Source organism: Ciconia boyciana, chromosome 1 (assembly GCF_034638445.1).
Source record: "Ciconia boyciana chromosome 1, ASM3463844v1, whole genome shotgun sequence".
Lineage (NCBI taxonomy): Eukaryota > Metazoa > Chordata > Aves > Ciconiiformes > Ciconiidae > Ciconia > Ciconia boyciana.
In genome coordinates this window covers 70636877-70655610 of record NC_132934.1, presented here as the reverse complement: position 1 = coordinate 70655610, position 18734 = coordinate 70636877, and the positions used below count along the sequence as shown (strand labels likewise).

Below are 18734 nucleotides of genomic sequence, written 5' to 3'. Positions count from 1 at the left end.
CAATCACTGGAACAATATCACCAGGGATATGTGGAATCCCTGTTGGAGGTTTTCAAGATGCAATTGGACAGTGTGCTAGATAATCTCACCCCGGCTCCCTTTCCCACAAAAGGTGGGACCAGATGATCTTTCGAGGTCCCTTCCAACCTGGGCTGGTTTACAGTTCTATGATCTTATGGCTCTTGAAGTCAAATTGAATTATCTGTATTTCTGAAGACAATTAAGTATTAAGCTTATCTGAAAACTTTTTGTTGTTGTTAAACTGGAATTGGGAAGAAAGAAAAGAATAACTGCAGGCATCAGTTTTAGTGTCCTATGTACAATAAATGAAAATCATGTCCATAAGAGATACTGCAAGCTACAGTGGCACTAAATTAAAAAGTTGGACACAAAAAAATCTTAAACATTGTTATACTTATACTGTTAATAATTTTATTAAAACATTGATATTGAAGGTCATACGCTTCCTTTTCAGGAATAACTATATTTACATTTTTCTCAGGGTGATATGGACCCAATATATTTTCTTTATACACCACCAATATTTATTTTTTCATGAGCATCTTTAGTAATAGGCCAGCCTGAGGTGTGAAGACAGTACAAAGATGGTACACAGCTAGGGGAATCTGCCCTAGTACATATTTGCAATACAACCACCACTGCTTAGTACACTGCCTGGCTCAAGCAAGACTGACGACTCAACACAACTGCAAGGCTGTCCTCTGCAGAAGTGGGAAGGAATCACTGAGATTTCTTTCACATCAACAATAACCACTGCAAGAGCGTTGCCAGGAGAACTGAAAGCCAAAAGAAGGGCAACAATACTCCTCCCATCAGGGAGAATCCTGTTCATATTGGCAGTTCAAGCATATGACTAAGAATCCCTGTATTATACTAAATGTTAACAAAGTTGATTTTACCAACACCTTTGTTAACCTTTGTAAAGAGAGATGCCATCAGGCTGATCTGTTTAGCCATGGAAGTGACAGGAGACTTCTGCCCCAAACTGTTAGGTTCTCAGGCTTTTTTTTTTTTTAAATCTTAACACTGACATTACTAAACACTTGTAGGCAAGTGCTCTCAAAAGAGCACAAAGATTTTCAAAAGCAGCTTCGCTCACACTCAGGCACTGAAACAAGAGCCGCGTTGAAGCAAACCCTGTGCTGGATCTTCCACATCCTATTGAACAAGTCCTCTTGTCATATATTGGAGCATCTCAGCTCCTAATGAAAGTGGCACAGCCATATGAGGCCACAAAGTTCTGGGGCCCCCGTTTCACAGATGGGAAAAATAAGTGACCTGCCTGTGATGAGGTGCCTATGGCAAAACTGAATCCACAACTCCTAACTTTGAATGAAGTACCAAAACTCCTAGCCTATCCTCCTAATGAATAATAATTTGCTTACAGAATTTAATTAACTTCTTACACTCAGAGCCATAGCTTACTGAGTCCATAATTTAAGAAAAATGAAAATGCAGAATTCCTGTGCTGCAGAAAAATCGCATTGATAAATCACATATTCTAGTTAATGCCTTGAGGGAAGCCTCAATTATTTTTCAATCATCTTTCTTAACAAATCAAACCCTCACAATCATATGTTCTGATACTTTTGGGAAGGTAAAAAAAATCAAGAAGATACTTGATGTGCCTGAAATTTCAATTCTAAGATGTATTAAAGAGAAACTCTGCCCAACTTCAAGTGCAAAATATATTTGAACTTTTCTTCAGCTAAAAATACAAACTTACCACCAAAATATGTTAGCATTTAATAGGCAAATTCCAAACTTGAGGAAAATGAACCGAGCTTATAGATCAGAAGTGCTGATGTGATGATCTCAGTTTCTGCTTTACATACTGCACTTTAGAATAGGGAATTCAGACTTAGTATTACTAACATGAAACCTACTTAACACTGTGACATGAACAAGGACACTCAGAGCATAGGACTGACAATAATGTAGAATAGTTACAATTTTTTTAGAAAAGTTAAAGAAAAATAAAAAACAATTTATCCATTTATATATGCATAAAAATAACCATGTGTATTTGTAATCATTATTTGCATATGTGTCTGACTGCATCAGATATTGCCAATGTATGTGACAATATTAAGATGTAGTTCATCTATATAAATCAGCACGTGATTGGGATCAGATCAAGCCTAGTCTGGCATCAGGGAGAATAAAAATTATGAAATGTAGCAGGGACTCTGAGAAACAAATAAAGTTTACCTGTAATTAAGAGAAGGCATGCAGTTTTACAATTAAGAGGAATATTTGACCTTATATTACTAATAATTACTGTGTAGGTACCTCAGTTATCCCCATTACTGAGATGAGGCGATGAAATAATAGTTCACAGATCTTCTCAGAAATCTTTTACCAGCAGCCCGTGTGAAGGATTTACAGCTTCATGGAAGGTATTCCTAGCTGCTGGCTGTGGAAATCACTTCAGCCAACCACATGGAAGAGAAAACACAGAACACAAGATTTCCAGTACTGAAAGAAAGTACTTTCCATTTCAGTAGGTCTCCTAAGGCTTTCATCTGGGAAAATGAGACCTGTGAAAGTTTATTCTGGTTTGTTATTGCCTGACAAAAATTGACTATCAGTTCACATAGTATTTCATAAAATTGAAATCTGTGTGTGCAGGTACTTAAAAAAACATTCCTTTACAGGCATGGGTTGAAGTATACAGCAAGTACAAGAACAAAGCTCATTAACTCTGTATCACTAACAAGCATTTTTCACACTAACATGTTAGGGAAGAAAGCAATATTGGGGCTTGCAGTACAAGACTGGGAATTTGCTTTGCTGGGATCTTTTTCTATTATCAGCTACACCTACACACTCACCCTGCTTGGATAAGTCACATCAGTCAACATTTTTCAAGATATGTGTAAGGGAGGGGTCTGGACTGCCTACCTTATAGCTCAATTTGAAAGCATATAGAATGCTTATAAATTTCCACAACTTCTGATAGGGAAGGGAGACGAATACAGTCCTTTGGAAAAATTAGTACAAGAGTATCTGAAATCAGATCCCTGAAACCCAAGGCACCCTCCAATTTATTTTTTTTTTTAATTTATTTGGCATCTGCTCATTGCTGAGCTCCTTTTCTCATGCAACACTGACTTCCCCCCACCTTTCCTTACACCAAGTTATTAATGTACTATCACTGACAGGATTGTGGGCTTTTTGGGTGGGGTTTTTTTGCAGACTAAGTATCTGTCTGCAAATAGCCAATCTTGCTCCTATTGAATTTATCTAGTCTAGTGAAGCTGCTGATGCAAGACAAATAGGACTAATCGTCAGTCTGTACAAGCAACCTAGATGATGACTGCAGTTTATTCCACACCAGAACTAAATCACCTTCACCATTTGTTAAACTATAAGGCAGCACTGACAGAGATAAAACATGCTGCCTTTCAGGAGCAGTTGATTACGCCTTGCTACCCCTACCCCTATATGTACACAGGAGTGTAAAATTGTTCCTTTTCCCCACACGTACTTACCACAATGCACTTGCTCCACCTGTTGTCCACTTGCATTTCTGCAAGTCCATCTACAGTTGCAATCTATGTAAGAGCAATTGCTTTATCTTTATGGATAGTTATGGATCTTATACCTGCTTGCTCACTCCTAGCTTAGGCAGTACCACTGCCTTCTGTACAGATCCTGGAAAGCACAATCAGCAGAGTTTAGGAACAGCTGGAGAAACACAGATATGAACCAGAGAACTAGCTCAGCTTTAATCATAGTACACTAGAGTTACTGAGAACATGACAAGCATTTGTCATGAAAGTAGGATTCACTAGGTAGTTAACTCTTCAGCAAAGCATCCCCAATTTAGATTACGGGATTAATAGCAAATGCACATTCTTCCTTTACCAGCACTTCTGCTAGGTTAGCACCAGGAACAAGAAGGAAAAACATCTTTAATTGAAAGAGACAAACACTTCTCCACTAAACAGCTCTGGCAGCATCAGGGTCCTCCATGATACTCAGTTGTGCTGCTTGTTCCTAATGGCTAGAAATGACTGACCTGGAAGATGGCAAAGTACTGCTTGGCTTCTCTGAGGCCAACAGCAACCAAAACTTAAGCATTTGCTGTCACTGGGCTCACACTGCTTTTCTAGACGAAAGGATTTCTCTTACCCAGTTAATATGTACTAGTACTTTTCTTTCATGCAAGTGCCAGACAGAAGGTGGGGAAATGGCACAAGCTTACATGCCATGCTGAGGCAGGGCTGGAAGAGACCTGAGGAAAAACACAACTATATTAATTAAGCATAGGCTTACAGACACAGCACTTCTAATAATGCCAGCAGTCCCATTAGGGCCACAACTACTTTCTGGAGCCTGATAGAGTAATTGCAGTATCTGTGTTTCCATCTCTGACTGAGCTGTGGGTCAATGTCCCCTTCTTCCAAAAACAGCAATCCAAAGTCATCTTCAGGCCACTTTATTGCACTAAGCATCACTTCACAGCACAGCAACATCCATAATCTGGTATCTGCTGCCCTCCCCTGCTCTGTCAGTATAACATGGAGAGCAAGAACAGGGAGCCTCTTCCCCCTCTCCCCCTTCCTTCTGCAGAATGGGGACACAACATGGCTGCTAAATTCTGCTAGAATAGCCCCAAGAAGGCCTGGGAGCTGACTAACAAGCTAACAATTCAGTAAGAGGGAGGAGTGCCCTGTCATAGCCAGCCGGCTCCCTGTGTGATGCTAAAGTCAAGTTCCCTTTTGTATTCACCCACCCCCAGAACCTTTGGCCACCATAACACAAGGAAGAGGCAGCAACACCTGCTTGGCACAGCTCTCAAAGCAGGGCTCCTTCTCTCCAAACCCTTCCGCAGTGTCCATTTGAATTGCTAAAGTCTGTTCCTACCACAGCTCCAAGCCTTCTTGAGCAGCGGAGTTGTCATTATATCTGCTTTCTTTCCTGCCCATGGGAATTTAAGGCTGAGGAGAGGTTGTGGCCAACACAGAAGACAGACGAGGCAATTGCCAAGTGCCATGTATTATGAAATTTGAGAACTGGCAGCTCTGAAATAGAGTGACTGCAAACTTGTGGAGGCAGAGCTGGATTGCTTTGGTATTCAGCTGGCACTTACACACTTTCCATCAGTATCATAGACTAAAAAGTTTCCTAAGAAAACAAAAAAGTGTAATTTTGAAAACATGACTAGGTAGAGACAGTCAGTCTCTCCTCAGGGCTGTGCAGACCAAGTTGACCATAGCAAACTCCCTTGTACTCTAACTTTTTCTAAACGGAGAGGTACAGAGGACTCAACCAAGCCAGTCTTCAGATGGTCTTTTCCCAACATGGGAGACAGTAGACACATCTCAGGAAGAATCTGAGGTGTAACTAAGGCAGAATTTAGCCAAGGTAGAGCAAAGTACAAAAGGTGACTGGAGAAGGGGTGGACGGAATACACCTTAAAACATCAATACAACTTTGAATTGGCTGGCAGCACACCCACCTTAACTGCAAAATCTTAAATATCAGTACACAAATGTCTCAGATCTGCTCCATTCCCCACTCTCAACATGATCATAAGATCAACTTTAAAGTCAGTTTCTTCAGTACGCTTTTGTTTTAAGCCATACAGGTGTGTCTTCCCCATTTCTACCTGAATGTTCAATGTTTTTTTTTTAGGACCTTTACACTCCCTCCCATTATCCCAGTATCCAAGGCCTTCTGTGTGAAGGTCAATAACAAGAAACAGTCCTCAGCAGACTTGCAGTTCCTTGTACTTGTCATTCGAGTCACAACTCTGCTTGACACCGAAGTACTTTGGAGAGTGAAGGGGTTGGCTTTGTCTCCAAAAGCTACAATTTTGAACACACCATCAAAAAGTAATGCTTCCAATAAAAAAAAGCAAGCATGGGAAACAGTGAACATTTGTTTAGCTCTACTGTTCTGAAACTAAATGTTTAATTTGTTGTTCTTATGCAAATGCCCCCATAGTTTCAAACAGGTATTTATTCCCCTCCAGCCCAACTTCTTTACATGTAAACATGAGGTGGTGTTTGCTCTAACACTATTTTTACCCAACTGACTGCATGATACGTGATCAACGACTGCTTGATGAGTTCTGGGACCCTGAAGGTCATGGTTTTATTTACCTATCAGCCCTGGAAATGAGACAAAGGGGAAGGGAGAAGAAGGAAGAAAGACTAAAGCCAAGTGAAATTCTATTTCAGGTGAATTTATTGAGTTACAAAGAACCTGCCAGCTCCACCATATTTACAAAGGTTTTCAAGAGGATTCTGGAGTTATTACTGCTACTGAATCACAAGTTAAAGATGCATAAACAAACCAAATCAGCCACATCCATGATGTCAACTGTAGAAACACCAGTTACCTTATAGAACTTCGAGGCATACTCAAACATGGGGAAAATGTTTTCCAATGACTGATCTCTAAAGCCACCAGCAAGATTCTCATTTCTCCCTCTAATGTAGCTATGCCTGAAGATCAGGCATCCTTATACCACTGCTGATGGAAGTTGGTTTCTGTTCTTCAATATACACGTTTTATGAATCAGGAATTTAATTAGAAAGCTCTTCAGAAGCAAGCATTGCAAGGTGTTAAAATAATCTTAAAAGGGCACAATAAAATCCCCAGTTGGTTCCATTTGATACTTTTACAAGGTAGTATTGCTGCCAGATGTGCACATAAAATCCTGTCATCACTTTGGAGTCACAACCAAAGCAAATGAAGTCAAGCTTCCCACAGCACTGTCACTATTCATGTCTCAAGCAGCACTGTAGAAATAGTGCCACCTGAAAACACCACACTTTGTTCTTTTCTTACTGTCCATGACTCTTTGAAAGGCTGTTTTCAGCCAATTTCATCCATTCAGCTGCAAGAAGAAATATTAATGCTCTCATTCACTCATCCACCGTTCCATTTCTCACTCCATCCCCAGAAGAGATCATGAACTTTCTAAGAGAAAGGGAGGAGAGAGTATATCTCCCAGTTCAGCTGGGTTCATTTCCAAGTATATTCCAGCTGCATCTCAACTCCTGAAGAAGTTCTACATTACAATACCACAATACCAAAGGGATATGGACACTGTTAGCCAAGGCCTGTAATCCCACACATCTGGATGCATGCAGTTCCCACTGACAACAGGTGGCTCTGCTTGCCTTGTTAATAAGCCTACAGTAATTTTTACTTGATACTGAACTTCACACATTATTGAATGTTTGGGGAAGAATCTAATCACTTGAGTACCAGTGGCCCTCCTCAGGGCCTTGACAGGTGAACACTTGCTGATCAACAATCTAATTCCATAACATGGACTTGTAAAGTATCAACTAAGATTGAGTTACTCTGTGCACAGAAAATTAAAAACCCAGAAAGGAAGTCAGTGTCAAATAGAGTAGCAGGGAAGCTGCCAACAGTATTTCAGAGAAAAAAGAAAATACTGAAATATCCTTCTTGTACAAAGCAAGAGGAAGCTTACCAGCTTTATGCTTAAGAGAAAAATTTAACTTTGTTCCTACTGCAAGGGCTACAAAAACAAAGCCAAAGAGAAGCCCAAGCATCATTCATGCTAGAGAAACTACCATCTAGCAAGAGGTCTTTTACATAGTATTTATGACACTAATGTGAGCCAGCATCAGACCCAGAAAGCCTACCTCCATACACCAGGGAGGCTGTTAGAGGCACACCACACTGTCACACTGCTCTCCTCAAAGTAAAGAAACTTCCTCTCACACTTAAAGAAATGAGCTACAGAGCTGCTCACTGCAAAGCAGCAGCTACTCTAGGATTTTAAGAGTCTATACTATCATCATACCAAGGGAATTCTCATCAGCTTCTGAGATTTGTAGCTGGGCCACACTGAGCAGATATTCAGCTCAAACAGTACATACACAAGTGCCACCCATGTTGGTAACTGAGGTCAGAATCCAGATGCTCAGGTGTTGAGACATGGGGTCAGATCTAAATTTAAGTAACAGTTTCATATTTGCAAGTAAGACTAGAGCAAGTCTTCAAAAGTGGAATTATCCTAATGCTTGTGTACATAAAGAGAACAAACTGCCATACATGCTACACTACACCCAACCACAGTGTGAACTGTTTGAATTTACTGCCAAACACAACAGCAAGGCCACACTCAGCAGGAATCAAGCTATGATTGTGAGAAGAGTTTTATAGGAGAACACTTTCAGGCATGGCAGAATATCCTTCCCTACCAGCATGATGGCTGAATGAACTGCACCCAGTAACACATCTTACATGCCTTATGCATCTCTTCCAGCCCTCCAGAGAAATTGATACAGAGAATGCCACAGTAATATTACTCTGCAACATACTTAGAGATCTTTGCAACTCAGGAAAGCTTGGAGGGGGATTTTCCTATACCCAGGTTTACTGAGGTAAACAGGAATTATTCTAACAACTTGCTAAAAGATGATCAAACCTCTAGTACATGTTACTTAAGTGTTTCAAAGCTATTCAGGCCACTCACTAAAAGCCAAGTGATAATATAAACATTGAGCAGGAAACCTTCATGCTTAGTTGGTGGACTAAAGTCTGAGTTAAATCCTATTATTTCTAGCCAGCAAAATGCAGTCATGCTAGGCTTTGCAAAGATGGTGGAAGAAAAGGGATTCCTTCTAGCTTCCTTAAACACTGGAATATAGTGTAACAAAAGACAACTACAGTAACTGTAACAGTTTGAACATCTCTACAAAATTCTCCTCTGGACCATGAACTGGCCTTGGAAGACTCAAAATAACAGAGGCAAAGAGTTGTACAGCTGGAAGTGTTCTGAGAGACCAAAGGAACTCCATCCAGAACAAATTGTCATGGCCATTGACATAGAAGAATGATACTGGGTAACTGTTACCTGGTGCCATTTTATCAGGGAGAAAGTTTTAGTGCCTGTAACAACCTGGACTTAATTAGTCCAGTAAGCTGGTGCTTTTCCCCTTAACAGATCACGGCTGATTATTGGTAGACACCAATAACATATCCCTTCATTTCTGTACTGGGCCACCCTCAATCCTAGATCTGGGGTAGACTGCCCTGTAAGTTTCCATTACCTGAATGATCTCCTGATTTCTTTTTTCAGTACCCACAACCTCATGCTGAGATTTAAATTCCAGTTTTTGAAAGGCAGAGGGTTAATCTACCAACCTGAGACTCAAAAACTGTCCCTTCCAGTTATTTAGTGCTTGAAATTGAGACTTTCACACAGTGCAACCTAGCAGTCAGACATAAATCATCAATTACCACACTTTGAAAACAGCTGTGTTAGTGGGATTTTACTTCTCAGCAGATTTTACTTTTCCTTGATCTTCCACTTTTTTGATGGCAGCTTGGATAGCTTCTTGATCACCCAGAAACCGGTGAGGGCCCAGAGGGTGCAGATTCTCATCAAGTTCAAGAAGTATGGGCACACCAGTGGGGAGAGTTACATTGATGATGTCCTCTTCGGAGATGCCTGCCAAAGAAAAAAAAAAAACAGAGTTACACCTAGAGAACAGCTTCCTAATGGTCTGCCTAGCTCAGCCTTATTTCTGATATTACCTGTTCTTGACTGTTTTAAGACTATGTCCTAGCCTCCATCAACACCACCAGCTACTCAAGGGTCAATTCCCAGCTAGACCACATCTTGGTTAGTGCTTTAGGAACAGCTACAGGAGGGAATTCCCATCAAGGTGAAGACAGTTTCTTTATTTTTCAGTCTACACATGTGAAAAACAGGAAGATATTACCCTGGAGACTACACCTTTGCTTTAATACAGCACATCGAGGACAATAGGTTGTCCTCCATATCTTCCCAACTCATGCATCACAAAAGAGGACTAGAGTCCACAAGTGCTATTCCAACATGAAAAACTCTGCTAAGCAACCAATAAAAACAGCCTCTTTAAAAGGGCAGGATACCAAGGTTAATTTTTCTCTTAAATTCTCTATGCAAAGCTTCTCACACAAGCTGTCTTAAAAATCAGTATTTAATTCTTCCAGTGTAAGTATCACTGTTTGCCCACATCCAATTTCTCAAAAGCAAGTTCACAGCATCTTGCCTACAGTACTCTTCTCAAAATTGCTAGATATAGGATATTCATTTCCATTTTCAAATGCAGGAGAGGGAAAGAAAAGAAGGGAGAAAGTCAACTTATACAACTTCAAGCATTTTCCTGTATTTTTCCATTTCAATAAATTAACATGTGCCTGGGGAAAAAGTTTGTTTTACCTAGCTGTGCTTAAAGTATTCTGAGGCTCTAATCTCAATGAAATTGCTGGTTATTTTTACATCAAACACACAAGTCTTCAAAGCATCCAAGTGAATTTTGAGACCAAACCTCCTAATAAAGTTACCACACAAAGTCTAAATATTTGCATTAAGAAGCAGTGACTGCAAAGACATTATTCCTCAAAAATTTCAGGCAAAAGAAAGCTAGTGTCATTGGGAATGTCAATATTTCTTTCTCCCCTTTTTAGAAGCACTGAGGTCACAGCAGCAGCCTACTGTTGTAAAGAAGGACAGCTTCAAGTAATTAATGCTTAGAAAATGCACACAATCAAGCTTCTAAAACAATGACACCATATAAACTAGACCAAGGTGCATGAAGAAAACATCCTCTTGAGCAGCTGACAAAACAGATGGTTCTCAAAACATATGGGTGCAAATTTACCAGTGATTTTCACATTAAGTAGAAAAGCAGAGCCAACATATTAACAGGAAAAACCACAAAGTCAAGCTGCTCAACAACAGTGGGATGACAACAGGTCAGAAAAAATAAAACTAATAGTGAGGTGAGATTCATTTTATGCCCCTGCTCAGAAACTACACAAGCATGCAACTTTTGCAGTGACCTATTCTTGTCTTGATTAGACTAAGTACTTAGTTCACCTGTAGATTAGCCCTCAATTTCAGAAGAGCATGAAGCAAGAGAAACAGACAAACCCTTGCAAGACAAACCTTTATTACATATTGAGCCATCAGACCATTAAAAAAAGGCGTACTCTGCCAGTTTAAGCAATCCCTGTATACTAGAGGTAAATAATTCACCTGTTGCAGGTAGCAGAGTCAAACGTACAGAAAACCACTCAAGGAGCATCTAAAATTTTAAAACTGCACAGAAATCAATGGGAAAAATACTGAGTCCATTTACCAGGCACAAGCACTATTCTCAAGGAGTTTGGTTTGCAAAACAAGCAGACAAGCTGCCCGAGTTCTTATTTCGAGGATCCTTAAACATATTAGATTTTAACAACATACACATCACCATGTATCCACAGAGAATCTCACCCTAGGAAGTGTTCTGCCCACCTCTCAAATTCAGTCTCCCAGACTAAACCATGCAGATATACACAAAGCAGATGAGGTCATACAGGAGAATTTAGGCAAACCACAATGTGGTCAGCAGCCAGGACATTTAAAGATTTCCTCTAAAGATGGACTAAACAAAATAGCTGTAGCTACATGGATTCGGAAATGCATTTTACTGTTTTTACAGAACAAAGTGACCACACCAATGTCAACTAGTATTGATTTACAAAGCAAAACAGTGGAGTCTAGGATAAACAAGCTGCAGCAAAGCATGTTGGCTTTCTCCTTAAGATTTTTCCTCATACGGAAGTGTTGCCTCACAGCCAGAAGGCTGGAACTGCAAGTTGAAGTCAGATGAAAATCCTAAAGAAACAACAGTGTCCTGTTGCTTTATTTCAGCACTGTTACTGTATTTGTATAGTATTTCTGTTCAAGGAAGATGCTGATCAGGCTTGTCACACAAGCTCTTCAGTTGCAGGTAAAATGCACACAGAACTCCCCACCCAGCAGGCTAGGAGAACAGTAAAGAGATCACATCTTACACTCTGGCCATTGCAAGCACGAGCTAACTGCTATCCAGTTACTTCATGTGCTGTAACTATAGCCAAGTAACCTTTTCTTGTACTTCATCTGAGCTGGCCTGTGTCACAACCTCATCCTATCTCACAGGGAAGGAGGGTGAAATCAGGGCAAGGACTCAACTGCTGACTACAAGGTGCAATGGGAAATAAGACCATTGAAGCAGCAACACTCTACCCCCCCAGTATAACACTAAAGCCTGGGTCTCAACACTGCTGAAGGGTACTATGTTGCTGGAAGCAGTCTTTCCCTGAGAAGGTTTAAAACTAAGGTCCTACCTACTTACAGCCATGAGAATCCACAGACATTACTGAAGTACTCAGGATGTCTTCCTCAGGACCCCAGATAAAATGCTGACTGGGCAACTACATTCCTCAAGTGGACATCTGCCATGTTCTCTCTCATGAGCACCTGTTAAACATTGTTCCTTAATAGCAGCTGCATAGCAGGAAACAGTTAGGTACATGAGCATTGTAATAAGTGCTGTACCAAATTCTTACAAAAAAGATCTTTCAAAATCACATTCAGAATTCTTTCCCAGCTCACTTATGCTCCATTTAACTGTAGTAGAAGTCCACAGAGACCAGTAATAGCTCTGTGCAAGCTTAAGAATTTACCTTTACCTGGTAGCCCATTAAGTGCTTTGAAATACTTGCACCCTGAAGAGCCCTACAGAGGCAAACCCCATTGGGCTTGATTTTGAGCACCTACAGCCAACTTCTACAAGGGCTGGCTCAGCTTCTCCCTCCCTCTCACCTGTTCTTACCAAGTTCCTTCCTTCTATTCTTATGGTCAGAGCAACACAAAAACCACAACAGCTACTGAGAATAGCTACACCCATTCTCCCCTGCATGTCAACTACACCTGAGGCTAGGTGATTCATCCAACAAAACACACTAGATCATATGCATAAATTCAGCCACAATGGGCTTGTTCTAGAACTGGAGCTTTGTAATTGAGATCCATATCAGGTCATAGCATCCTTCCCACAAGCTTAATGAAAATACTGGAGCTTTAGCTTAATAAGTTAAACATTCAGGGCCAGATTCTGCTCTCCCTGCAGGCTGGCAGAGGACCTCGCTTCAGTAGGGTAGAGGAGGGAAGTGGGCACAGTGTTAGAATCTGGCTATTAATCTTTACAGAACATTAGCTCACTGTGCAGATTTTAAGGAAAGAAGGAAGAATATGGGTGGGCTACAACCATGGCTGCAGCATATTACCTACATCTGTTTCATCCTTACATCTGCCAAGATTTTCTTTGTCTGTATTGGATTTGCATGGCAAGGCTCTGGTAGCAGGGGGGCTACAGGGGTAGCTTCTGTGAGAAGCTGCCCCTATATCTGATAACACCAATGCCAGCCAGCTCCAAGACGGACCCACCACTGGCCAAGGCCAAGCCCATCAGCAACAGTGGTACTGCCTCTGGGATAACATATTTAAGAAGGGGAAAAAACCCAAACTGCTGCACAGCAGCAGCCAGAGGAGAGGAGTGAGAATATGTGAGAGAAACACCGCAGACACCAAGGTCAGTGAAGAAGGAGGGGAAAGAGGTGCTCCAGGCACCAGAGCAGAGATTCCCCTGCAGCCCATGGTAAAGATGATTGTGAGGCAGGCTGTCCCCCTGCAGCCCATGGAGGTTAACAGTGGAGCAGATATCCACCTGCAGCCTGTGGAGGACCCCAGGCCAGAGCAAGTGGATGTGCCTGAAGGAGGCTGTGACCACATGGGAAGCCTGTGCTGGAGCAGGCTCCTGGCAGGACCTGTGGACCTATGGAGAGAGGAGCCCATGCTGGAGCAGGTTTGCTGGCAGGACTTGTGACCCTGTCAGGGACCCACGCTGGAGCAGTCTGTTCCTGAAGGACTGCACCCCATGGAAGGGACCCACACTGGAGCAGTTCATGAAGAACTGTAGCCCCTGGGAAGGACTCACATTGGAGAGGTACATGGAGAACTGCCTCCTGTGGGAGGGACCCCACGCTGGAGCAGGGGAAGAGTGTGAGGAGTCCTCCCCCTGAGGAAGAAGGAGCAGCAGAGACAACATGCTATGAACTAACTGCACCCCCATTCCCCAGCCCCCTACACCTCTGGGGGGGATGAGGTAGATAAATTGGGAGTGAAGTTGAGCCTGGGAAGAAGGGGGAGGGGGGAGAAGGTGTTTTAAGATTTGGTTTTATATCTCATTACCCTACTCTGATTTGACTGGCAATAAATAAAATTTGTTTCCGAGGCAAGTCTGTTTTGCCCTTGATGGTAATTGGTGAGTGATCTCTCCCTTGTCTTTACCTCGACCCACAAGCCTTTTGTCATATTTTTTCTCTGCCTGTCCTGACATTGTATTGGGTCTGGCTAAAATAGAGTTAATTTCCCCCATAGCAGCCCTCATAGTGCTGTGCTTTGTAGTGGTAGCTAGAAAGGTGTTGAAAATACTCCAGTGTTTTGGCTAGTGCTGAGCAGTGCTTGCACAGCATCAAGGCTGTCTCTTCAACATTCCCCTCCCTCTCACCCAGTAGGCTGGGGGTGGGCAAGATCTTGGGAGGGGACATAGCCAGGACAGGTGACCCAAACTGACCAAAGGGATATTCCATACCATACGACATCTGCTCAGCAATAAAAGCTAACAGAAAGGATGAGGGGAGGGCATTTGTTATTATGACATTTGTCTTCTGGAGCAACTGCTCTGCATACTGATGCCCTACTTCCCAGGAAGTAGTTGGACAACACCTGCTGATGGGAAGTAGAGCAGAAATCTTTTGCTTTCCTTTGCTTCTGCACACAGCCTTTGCTTGTGCTTTATTAAGCTACCTTCATCTCAACCCATGAGGTTTTTTTCCATCTTATTCTCTCCCCCCCAGGCTGTCATGCTGAGGAGGGGACAGAGTGGCATGCTGGGTGCCAAAAAGGACTGTGGTGGGTTGACCTTGGCTGGATACCAAATGCCCACCAAGCTGGGGAAAGTTAACTCCATCTCAGCCAGACCCAATACAATGTCATTACATAAACAGCTCCTGATCACAGTCTGACTATGACTGTGGTCATTACTGAGGCCATCCCAATATGAGACAGTGTAGGACAGCAAACCATTAATCTATCATATTCCCATGCAGTAGAGAAATCCAGCCTGCCTTAAACTCCCCAAGCAGTCCAAAATTAAATAGGCTGAAAGAGGCATGAGATTTGTTACTACCAGCACTAGCTGTCAGCTACAGCATCAGGTGAGAAAGTCCCAGGAGTCCTCAGTAGAGACCCGGGCTGCACTACCACCACCAGGAACTCAAGGCAACACCAGACAAATGGAGTTCTCTGAGCCTGCAACTCTGGATCCTACCAGCATACATATTGCCCCTGGACAGAGCTCTGGCAAAAGGTATCCATCCCTGGCTGAAGCACTATTGAGAGTCCCTCAAGCCCAAGTTTGTGGAAACCAGTCACTAACAACTCATGTCTGAAACCCTTCTGTCCCACCTGCAGGTCCTGGTCAGGCTGTTCCAGCCCTTTTGCATTATCATCAGGCACTTGTCACCCCCTTCCCCAAGCTGACTCAAGCCACCAACATGACAGAAAACTACCCACTCCTTCCTGTTTCTTGCCAGTTGACAGGCAAAGTTAGCTTGCAAAAAGGCCCAACAAGCTCCCAAGAAATAAGCAGCAGAAGCACAGAGCAAAGACTGGGATGAATGACAGGGAGTGCAAGACCATCTCATTTCAGCAGCAGTGAGCTGTTAGATCTCAAGCTGCTTTCTGTAACTGCCCTTAGACACCACAGCTACATAAGTAGTATTTCCTTAAGAAGGTCAAGCAGCAAAATCAGTAAAATAATCTTATTAGGTAGTCTTCAACACACAATCCACACCAGGACTCACAATGTGTAGCTCCAGCATGTAAACTACTGGAATACTGTAACTGCACAGGTATCACACTCACAGTTAATGCCAAAAAGTAAAACCTGAGGGCACTGCTCACCAACTGGCAAGAACAGCATCAGGCCTTCCCAGTCACCCTGTTCTGCCTGCAAGCCCAGTTCCAGAGCTCTGACCACAACCAGACAAGCCCAATGGGTGCAAAATCTGCATCTCTCTTCAAGAGACCAGGTAACTCCTCCCCTCCATTTTTTACCCTGGGCATGACAAGGGTATGTGACCACCACACCACATCCAAGAGATGGCAACCTTTCAACAGGGAGGAAATTCTAGAATCAGGCCTTCCACAAGACCCTGTCTTGAGGTACTTAATGCCAGTCCTCAGGGTTAAATGGTCAGGAGAGAAGAAGTTGAGACAACCCATCAATCCTTCTGCCAGTCACCTATTAGTCCATTAGACTTGGTCTCCAGTTAGTACTTCAACAGAAACAGGGCAAGCTGGTCACAACTATTAAACCAATGTTGTCTTCACAATGGGACACTGCTAAGAGGGTCTCAATCTGACTTATCAGTTATTAGATAAGAGAGCAAATTATTCCTCCTTCAAAGAACTAAGAAAATCACCAGTAAATAGATCCTGTGCATCTAGGATGCTTATTTAGCAGATTTTAGCAACTGATGTTTTCATAATCAACATGATGTTTCAGCATCCAAAGTAAAAATCTATCAAACAAGTCTGATATGGTTACTTTAGATATCCTCCTCATTAACATCTTGTTGCCATTGCTTTTTCAATGCATCAGAGATGGTATATCATGAAAGAAAAGTATGGCCTATCTAAAGACCTGAGTTACAGGTCATGGTCCATACCAATAGGTGTCACACAACGAAGCAGTTGCTAAGTTATGACAGGACACTTCCACCAGCAAGCACAAGACTGCTGCCAGAAGAACATGTTACTTTTAGAGAAACTTTCCAACCCTAACAATATATAATGAAAACTCTCCTCTTGCTCTGCCAATTTTTAGTTGTGCCAATGATTCCTAGCATCATCACATACATCACCTGAAGACAATGCAAAGAATAAGTGCTCTGAAAGGACTGGACAAGCTCAGTTAAAAAGACTTAAAAATTTGATGCCAATATTGTGTCTTTGACAGGACTACATAAAACAGACACACTTGTCCTTGGTGGCGTTTATCAAATTCATAGGGATCACCTAGAAGGAACACAGCCCAGCATCCCACTGGACACCAACAGCTCACAGCACTGAGATCTTCAGCAGCACCCTCTGGAAGAAATGTCACTCAGCCCACCAGGACAGAAGAGCAAGCTCTCCAAGAAGCTGCTGTTTCTGATCTTCAAGTGTATACAGCAGTATGTCCCCGATTGTGTTAAATACCGTTTTCAGGAAGACTACTGGGATTTCACTTTAAGTCCTCACATGCAAACCATGACAGAACCCACAGACATTTCATATACCTTACTGAGGTCCACTCTGAACACTGAGAAAACAAGAAATCCAAACCCACAATCAAAGCCGTGTCAGCCTGACATTCTGTTGCTCTGATGATTTGGGTGCAAGTAGAAAGCAGATCCACATTTCAAGCTCTTTACTGATTACTCATATCAAGGAAAATTCAGATTGAGAACTGCAGGCCTGTTTCAAAAAAATACCTCCTTGAAACAGTAACTTCAAGGATACTCTGAGGTCTTTCAGAAAAGACATTAAATTTCACACTGAAACAATTAGAATTGTTTCATCAGATCAAACTGCAATTTAAAGTTTCCAAGCTACAGCTTCCAGGATTAAGTTATCACTATGACTAAGATATCCAAGCAGTCATGTAGGATTGCTTCTTGAGGCATTTGGAGCCCAATTTTCTAAACGCCAAAGAACATGGCTCCAGCTAAGATTCTGGGGCCTAGAAACTTCCACTCAAGTGCAGGACACATTAAGCTTGTCCAAAAGTGTCCGCAAAAACAAAGCCCATCTCACAGTGGGTGCTATAAATACAGTAGACTGACAAACTTCAAGCACTGTTGAATCAGGTCCAACTCCAGCAAGGCTCCAGAGCAACTCACAACCTTTCAGAAGAGGAAAGGTAGAGACAGTCAACAATGTAGACAAGGAACCTCTTAGATACAGCTAGATATAGGTTGGAGATCTGGGGAAAAAAAAAAAAAAATGAGCAGCTTGCAATATGAGGGGTCTTAAAGCTCTATTGATGCCACTCTTTAGGCCAGCTCTGCAGCAATCCAAATCCCCACTGCATAAAGGGCAGAAGAGCCGGCATGTATCTGGCAATTGCTCCTGTGTGGGAGCTAGGGTAGCTGATGGACAGTCCTCACTCAACAGAACTAGATCCTCTGCCAACAATTCCTCACATTTCCCTATGTAAGCACAAGCTGGAAAGGACAAAGTATAGCATAGGACGGACAAGAGAGGCAGCTCTATTCTACTTTGGTTGAGTGTGGGCAGCCCTTGAAGAGTTATACCTAACAGATTGTCCCAAAGCTTTGCAGCTGCTCTAACTTACACTGTTCTCTCTGATCTCAATGCAGCAAGGAATCCAGCCATACTAATTTTAAAGTAACCTTTACCAGTCACTGATGCTGTCAGCTTTAGCCTTGGTGCATGCCTGCACAGAAAGTGGCCCAGGGTTTCTGCTGAAGCTGTGGTCAGCTTGCAGCATTTCACCCCCAAAGGGCTTGGCCAGCATGGTTTCATGGAACTGGTTCAGTTCTTGGGGAGGGCAGGGGAGACACCATGGTTGCAGATCCCCCTGCCCCTTTTTCATTCGTAATTATTTATCATTTCACATAGTGTGGACAACCACCCCGACCACATCAGTGGAACCGGCTGAACCAGCCTTCCTCCTTCATCTAAGCAGTCCTCTGTACCCCAGAATTCACAGCCTCTATAGTTCCAGAAACCACTTGTACATGCCTATGTTCCATGAGCTTCTGACTCCTGCTAAAGCATCAGCTGT

General features: G+C 42.4%; 1 protein-coding gene across 5 annotated transcripts in view; it reads right to left on the bottom strand.

The window, feature by feature from the left end:
• Nucleotides 1–6207: 6207 nt before the first annotated feature.
• Nucleotides 6208–18734, bottom strand: part of BPGM (bisphosphoglycerate mutase) — a 39490-nt gene continuing 26963 nt past the window's right edge. For all 5 annotated transcript variants that reach the window (XM_072874098.1, XM_072874088.1, XM_072874065.1 and 2 more), the window contains exon 4: nucleotides 6208–9469. In XM_072874098.1, coding sequence (XP_072730199.1) covers nucleotides 9291–9469 — 179 coding nt within the window. In that variant the 3' untranslated portion in view covers nucleotides 6208–9290. The remainder of the gene's footprint in view (nucleotides 9470–18734) is intronic.